The sequence below is a fragment of the Coregonus clupeaformis genome, chromosome 10 (genome assembly GCF_020615455.1).
Source record: "Coregonus clupeaformis isolate EN_2021a chromosome 10, ASM2061545v1, whole genome shotgun sequence".
Lineage (NCBI taxonomy): Eukaryota > Metazoa > Chordata > Actinopteri > Salmoniformes > Salmonidae > Coregonus > Coregonus clupeaformis.
In genome coordinates this window covers 11,814,680-11,822,267 of record NC_059201.1, presented here as the reverse complement: position 1 = coordinate 11,822,267, position 7,588 = coordinate 11,814,680, and the positions used below count along the sequence as shown (strand labels likewise).

The 7,588-nt window shown below is 41.7% G+C and overlaps 1 protein-coding gene across 3 annotated transcripts; it reads right to left on the bottom strand.

Moving 5' to 3' along the window:
- Positions 1-1,403: 1,403 nt before the first annotated feature.
- Positions 1,404-7,413, bottom strand: LOC121574848 (vacuolar fusion protein MON1 homolog B-like). Of its 3 annotated transcripts, none has more exons than XM_041887481.2 (6): positions 7,282-7,413; positions 5,921-6,021; positions 5,156-5,737; positions 4,218-5,010; positions 3,173-3,320; positions 1,404-2,780 (listed from the first exon to the last, which is right to left on the bottom strand). In XM_041887481.2, the coding sequence occupies exons 2-6, from the start codon at positions 6,003-6,005 to the stop codon at positions 2,559-2,561; spliced, it is 1,830 nt and encodes a 609-aa protein (XP_041743415.1). In that variant the 5' UTR covers positions 6,006-6,021; positions 7,282-7,413; the 3' UTR covers positions 1,404-2,558. The 3 variants fall into 3 exon arrangements, with proteins under 3 accessions (XP_041743415.1, XP_041743416.1, XP_041743417.1); XM_041887482.2 differs by having other exon boundaries at positions 7,287-7,413; XM_041887483.1 differs by lacking the exon at positions 7,282-7,413 and adding an exon at positions 6,251-6,285.
- Positions 7,414-7,588: the final 175 nt, after the last annotated feature.

Here is a 7,588-nt window from a genome sequence, read left to right as displayed (position 1 = left end):
CTGAAAACAGCAGTTGGTGGAAAGCACCACTCAAACATGAAAGAATTGGAGCAGTTTGCAGCTGAAGAGTGGGCCATATTGCAATTAGAAAGGTGCAGCAAGCTCATTAATGTTGTTTTTTTTTGCAGTCAACTTGGCCAAAGGCTGTGCAACCAAGTATTAGCTCCTGGGTGCCAATAATGTTGTCCATAGTATTTTGCTTTTATATTCAAAATCAAAATGTTTAACTTAAGTTTCCGCCCAATGTTGACAATCCAATAACGTTTGGAGACCAACATTTTCTTTGGTAATTTCAGTTTATTTTAGAAGAAATAGAGAATTCTTTAAGAAAAGTGCAAGGGTGCCAATATATTTGGGTGCAGCTACCTAAATGAGTGATGGTCTGGTTGACTCTGACCTTTAGGTTGAATGTTATCATTTTGGAATTTGGGGGAAATGTGAAAGGAGGAGTTTCCTAATGTTCCTTTTTTTGTGATAAAATGTGATTATTCATTGTGATTACTTTTTAGTACTTTACACAACCACTCTGTTGCAATGAGTTTAGTAATAATATAACATTTGTTTTAGCCCAAAGTGAATCAAGACAAAGAAAGTAATTGTATATATTTTATCCTCAAAAGGGATTTGCTTGATTCAAAGCATATTCAGATTGTATTTGTCATTGAAATACCATGCTTCTTATACATTTTTACACATTGACGCTATTTCGGTTTTTATTTCTTTTTTATATGAAATGGTGATGGTGTGCTTGTTGCAGCTATTTGATGGAACAACAGGACTTTTGAATGTCTAGTCATGACATAAGAAATGGGTCACTGCAACCACTTTTCAATAAGGTCAATAACTTGGGATTCCAGTCAGTGGCAAGATGTTATTTGCAAACCCTCCAATGACTTGAAAAGCACAATGTTAGTTTGAAATGGTTTGTAGATTGAGCTCTGAAGCCATAGGTATGAAAAAAAATGGTAAAAACTTGGTTATGTGCATATGCACATATTTTTGTATATATGTAAATGTCTGTGTTTATAATACACTAAGTAATTTAAGGAATGCAAAAAAAATCAAAATATTAGATTTTAATTTATATTGTGACAATAATTGAGTCTGTTATTTAAAAAATAAATATTGAAAAAGATGTAGGAAGCTCTGTAGCTCTTTGTATCAGATAATGTGTCCTAGTGGTCAGTTGGCACAACACCCTGTAGTTGTCTAGGCATAAGTGCACTGGCCTACTACACTTTTTATTAGGTGGCACAGAGGAGTTCTGGATCTTGTCATTTTAATTCTACCACAAGATCTAAAATCTGTCTGAAACAATATTTTCTCAAATAAATATTGTTTAAAACTGTTGTTTGTTTTCAGTCTCAATCTAACATGCAGTTATAAAATAATGACACATTAGGTGGTTTGTGCAACCTGTGATTTATTTAGGAACTCAATGAACATTAACACTCTGGATAAAATATTCCTAACAGTCAAATCAGGTAAGACTGAACCGCCACCACTCATGAAATCACACATCAGTCCATCATAGTAGATCCCGGTATCCGCTGGGAGAATTTGCAGCAGGTGACTTTAAACAACTCCACAAATTAGAACTCTTAATGTAGGATCTCTGTGGGCTGGACAAAGCATTTAACCATCAGGTACTTTAATATTCATTATTTGAGGATTACCGGTACTAGGGGAAAATGTGGCTCCCAGCAATACAGATTTTTTTACGAAGGATAGAAAATGTAACTGTGTTTATATTACCAGAGCATAATTAAACAACTTAGTATGAACACTGACACTATTTACAATCTAAACTGCAAAGATAACATGCCAGTAAAACAATTGTTGAGCAATTGTATCAACTGAGAACAATTCACACGTAGAGGTCATGTCATGGACTATCCATACAATTGGTAACCCTTCCTATTCTAGAGGATGCGATTTCAAAATCAGACATTGATACATTTTAATTTTCTGTTTATCCCACCAATAACCAAACTTTTTTTTATTAATTTCCTATTTGCCAGCCTGTCAACATCTAAGGTTTCTAGCAATACGTATGGTGGCAAGGCAGTTGAAAATATATTCAGGAGTAGTTCTAGGTAATCCTTCCATTCATTTTTGTCATGTGCTACAGTGTCAATGCCCATGAAAGCTTGAATTGCAATAGTTGTATGTAACGAGTCTGATATGATGCCTTCAAGAAGAGCGCTCACCTTTGTTACAATAGAATAAAACAATATAAAAACAATTCGATATCATTGAAAATTCCACCACTAGCCAATTTTAAAATGTTTGCTTTCTCCTTACAGTTTTCCAGACCAACTTGTTCAACTGTAATCTAAAAGCACTAACGCAATTACTGTACATGCTTTCTTATAAAGGTACAGAAGTAATACTAGAGTCAAAGTTTCAAGAAGGCAAGTCATCCTTCAATGGTCCAGTGGTCAAAGTTCAATGAAGTCCAAAAAGATGTAGGATGTGGCCAGTGCCAAACACCTCTTCTAGTAGAACCAGTGTATAAACTATGTTGACAGAGTGGAATAGCCAGGGCTAGAGCAGCTCTATAGGAGAGACATGAAGCCATTATCTGTGGAGTCCTGCTGGTTAGACTTGCGGGAGCTTTTGCTGGGGTTGGGGGTGGTTGAATACTTGGGTGGGTATCGGATAAAGAGACGGTCCTCCTCCTTCTTGATCCAACGTAGAAGCTTGGTTATGGCGTTAATGGCACGGGCCTTAGTCACCAGGGGGCTGAAGCAAGTGTACAACTCAAATTTACTTGTGACCTATAGAGAAATAGACAGAGAGCATGCAATTAGTTGACTTAGCAGGTCCATTTCAACTATTATTATCTGTCTATTCATTTAGGTATGGACTGTATACTGCAATTCAGCTCTTAGCTGCCAATGTTGTACATCATAACAATAAACTAAACCTTAAATATAACAGTTTCAAATTCTTTGAAATTACTGTTGTGTTCAATTGAGCTGAAAAGTATGCAACATGAACGCTAGCAACAATCCAACATAGCTCACATACTGCAATGTAAACCCTTGAACTTCATATCTACAACAGAATGCAGGTTGGTGAGACCTAGCCTCCAGATTAAAACAGGATCCAGTAAAGAGAGCTGCCCATAGTAACACTTCTACGTGTATTCCCAGTGGGAGTGACATACCCAGGCCAGCAGGGTTTCCCTCTCTGCTACGTGGTAGATGAGCTTGAGGGGCCGGGAGGAGCTGTGGATGCGACCGTGCATGTAGCGGTACAGGTCCAGTAGCCTCATCCTCTCCTCCTCGGTGCTGTAGGGAGCCTCCATTTCTGGGCTGAAATCAACAGCACATCAAACGTCTTTAAACAAGGACAGAGCAAGACCTGACATTATGCAGTGCATATCGGCCAATTGTATACATCAGAAAGAAATAGCCATAGAACAGTGTTTTTAGCTAAATAAACATGTTTGCTTTTCCCACTTTGATCATGCTCCTCTAAAGTAAGTCAGACTGTTAGCCTTTCGATAACTCGGAGTTTGCAAGAGGCAGCGTTGCATGGTGAGTATTTATTTTCCCAGTTTTATTAGATTTTGCAAGTTTGTGCTCACTGGTACAGCTCGTCTAATAAGAAACTCAAAAGATAGCAATCAAGATAAATAAGAAATAATTGAAGTCACTTGGCATGCTTCGCTTACAGTGAGTGATACAATCTTATCAGTTTCATCATGGATATCATGCACTTTCAATTTCTATGATTCCGTAATATTAATATGGCAATCATAAGCAATAGGCCTACTGGAGGATGCATGTGATCTGACCTGATTAGGCACATATTTGAATGTACTACACACCACAGGAGGTTGGTGGCACCTTAATTGGGGAGGATGGGCTCCTGGTAATGGCTGGAGTGGAATCAGTGGAATGGCATCAAATACTTAGAACATGGTTTCCATGTGTTTGATGCCATTCCAATCGCTTCGTTCCAGCCATTATTATGAGCCCTCCTCCCCTCAGCAGCCTCCTGTGCTACACATTTCCCCTTTGACATTCCTTTTTGGAGTAATTATGTTTGTAGGCTAATCTTTCTTTCTACACATTAACACAAAAATGCAGAACCACTATTAAGTTAAAACATGCAAGAAAGTAGTCAAATGACAAAGACGTGAATCATTCATAATCATTCACTGGGTGAAGGTTACACAGGCACAACAACAAAAATATACCACCTACCTGGTGAACTGGGTGAGCTGCTTGTGGTTGTCTGGGACATCAAAGGGCTTGTACATGAAGTGCCTGAGGTCTGAGACACCCACCTGGCTCACGCTGTAGGAGTGGGCCTTGGCTATGAGGCTCAGGGAGCTCTGAGCCAGCATGGCCTCCTCTATCCTCCTCTTACACTCTGCCACCGCATAAAAGGCCTCCTTATCCGTGGAGAGCAGCAGCAGACACACAGTGCATTCTGGAGGGTCCAGGTAGGAGATGTAGGCATAGAAGTAACAGTCAGGGTTAAAGAGAGGCAGGCAGATGGGAGTCCAGATCTCTCCGGCCTGGAAGGCAGAGGAGGCCCCAATGAGGTTGAGTAGCAGGTGGACGTCAGCAGGCTCCAGCCTGGCGTCCTCAATCACAGTCTTCTCCTGGACGATGGTGAGCAGCTGGTTCTTGGCGATGAGGATGGAGAAGACCAGGTTGGGGGTGATGGCCTTCTGTAGGATCTGGCTGAGGGAGTCCCTGAGAGAGGAAGTAAGGGGCAGGCAGTGCACCGCTCCCAGCAGGAAGCTGGGGTCTGTGTCCACCAGGTTGAGGAGGCCGTCCAGGATCTTCTCGGAGCCGGCCAGCAGTCGCCGCAGGTCATAGTTCTTCTTGTGTTCGAATATGCGTGCGATGCTGGCCTGGGTGAGCATGCTGATGATCTGGTAGTAGACGTAGAGTAGCTCACCACGCAGCTGCTGCTCTGACTGACGGCTGCTCGACACAGACACCAGCACCAGAGGACCCTTCTGCATGAACACCACCGTGTGCCCATCTGAGGGAGAGGAGAGGTAGAGAGTAGACACACAGTGAAACAATATGATGTAAAGCTGTACAGAGGGAGCAAAGTATGATGCAAAAACATCTATAGTAACTTATTGTCATGGTCAAGAATGTAAGGAAATTCTAGAAATTCTCACCTGAGTAGACAGAGCGGATCATGTTGTCACTACTCTGGACAAAGGACACCAGTGCCATCATGACTCCCATGGTGGACGACAGGGCCTCTTCACTGCCATAGCGGGAGTAGATGGGTTTCCCTGCTTCACTCAGGACAAACACATGCTTCCTGTGCTGCCTCCAGCTCTCAGCTGTCACGTCTTCCTCACGGTGGGATGGGGGGGCCTCTGGGGTGCCAGTCTCTGACAGTGGAGAGGACTTCCCCTTCACTCCCACACCTTGTTCCTCCAGTTTACCTCTGGCCAACATAGTGACCACAAACTCCCCTGAGTCATCCTGCCCATTCTCAGCTGAAGCTGAAGCCTCTTCTGGCACAGTCTCTGGTTGACTACCTGAACTGTTCTGAAATTCCGTCGTACTGCACTCATCAGTCTCTTCCTCTTTTACCTGGACAGGGGCCAGGTCTAGTTCCTGGTCAGGGGCCGCTTCTAGTTCCAGGGTCTCCTCCTCGCCCATAGTATCTGATGGAGGTGGATTCTTAGGCTCCTCTAAAGTCACATTGGTGTTGTTGTCTCCTCCCACTGGCCCAGCAGGCCCAGGAACTGTGTGATTTTCAGAGGGCAGAGCAGGAGTGAGATCAGCAGAAATTAACTCAGGATCACAAACACTGCAGATCCCTTTACTTTACTGAGTGAAGGCATGTCAAGATCAGTTGGATGTCATTAAAGATGACCTAACTTTCATTATAGATTAGATATCACGCCATTAGAAAGGCATTTCATTACCAGTTGACAGCGTGCAGTCAGAGGATGGAATCTCACAACTCTTTATCTCCATCTCTCCCTTTTCTTGATCGTCATCTCTCTCCATGTTGACATCACAGACACTGGAAATCACAGAAAAAGGAAGCATTCATTGACATACTAGTAATTCATTTGATATTCAGTTAACAGTAACAGTTATCATACAACAGCACACCACTAGAGATCGAGCTACGCAGCTAGCCACAAACATGTAATGCAAGTAGCTAACGCCCTAGATAGATGACAAGCCTAAAATGGGTCATTATGGAGAGTGTCAGAGGATATACAGAGTGAACAAAACATTAGGAATACCTTCCTAATATTGAGTTGCGCACCCAATTTGCCCTCAGAACAGCCTCAATTAGTCGGGGCATGGACTCTACAAGGTGTCAAAAGCGTTTCACCGGGATGCTGGCCCATGTTGACTCCAATGCTTCCCACAGTTGTGTCAAGTTGACTGGACGTCCTTTGGGTGATGGACCATTCTTGATACACACAGGAAACTGTTGAGCGTAAAAAACCCAGCAGCGTTGTAGTTCTTTTTTATTTATTTTTTACAATTGAGAGTTGCAGTTCTTGACACACTCAAATCAGTGCGCCTGGCACCTACTATCATACCCCGTTCAAAGTCACTTAAATATTTTGTCTTGCCCATTCACCCTCTGAATAGCACATATACACAATCCATGTATCTTTCTTTAACCTGCCTCCTCCCCTTCATCTACGCTGATTGAAGTGGATTTAACAGGTGACATCAATAAGGGATCATAGCTTTGGTCAGTCTACGTCATTTTTTTGTACACTCAGTGTATGTGGCTTTAGCTTTGGTAGCAAACACTCACTGACCGGCATCTTGATCAGTAAGAACATATTTAAGTAGCCGTTTGTTACTGGCAACGTTAGCTTTATTTACTACGCTTTGAACTTCAACTTAACTAGCTAAGTTAATTTCCTAAAACAACTGAAGCCAATATGCATCGCTATACAGAACACATCACAGCTAACGTTAGCTCTACATTAATAAATAATAATATAATAAATTAAAACGCCTTTATCTAGCTAACTGGATTAATCCGATTAGCTGGCTAATGAGTTAACGTTACCTATCTAGCGAACAAATAAAATTAGCTAACTAGCTAGTTGATTTAGCTTTTCTTGTTTTTTATTGCAGGCTACCCTCACTACATAACATCCAGCTAAATCCATTCCAGTACTCCACAACCCCCAGTTTTGCTGCACACAATAAAGCAGCCAGCTAACTATAGTCGCTTTAGCAAATAGCTAACTTTATCAATGTAGCTACAACACTGAGACAACTTAAAATAATGTACAAAAAAACAAACCTTACGTTTGGATATTCCGTTGTTAAATCATCGGGGGAAAGGTATAACGTAAATTTAGGCCATATAACTAACTGGTAAACAAGTTTTTTTCACTCACAACAGCGCATCCAGAATCCCAATGGTGTCCAATAGTAATTTAGATGGAGCAAGTAATAAACCAATGAGGGGAGAAACTCCCTCCCCCACACACAGGGTACGTTCCAGGGCGCGTTTTTAGCGTTCTTTTTATTTATTTTACGAGTCGTGCTGGTTGCCGTCAATGCGCAACCATATACAGACACGATTCCCTAAAACCTAGACCAAAAAA

Excerpts from the sequence above, each read along its gene's own strand:
- LOC121574848 (XM_041887481.2), bottom strand. The coding sequence starts at position 6,005 with ATGGAGAGAGATGACGATCAAGAAAAGGGAGAGATGGAGATAAAGAGT. Across the intron at positions 5,738-5,920 it reads TGACTGCACGCTGTCAACTG|TTCCTGGGCCTGCTGGGCCA; the intron begins GTAATGAAATGC and ends AAAATCACACAG. Across the intron at positions 3,321-4,217 it reads CAGCTCACCCAGTTCACCAG|CCCAGAAATGGAGGCTCCCT; the intron begins GTAGGTGGTATA and ends TGTTGATTTCAG.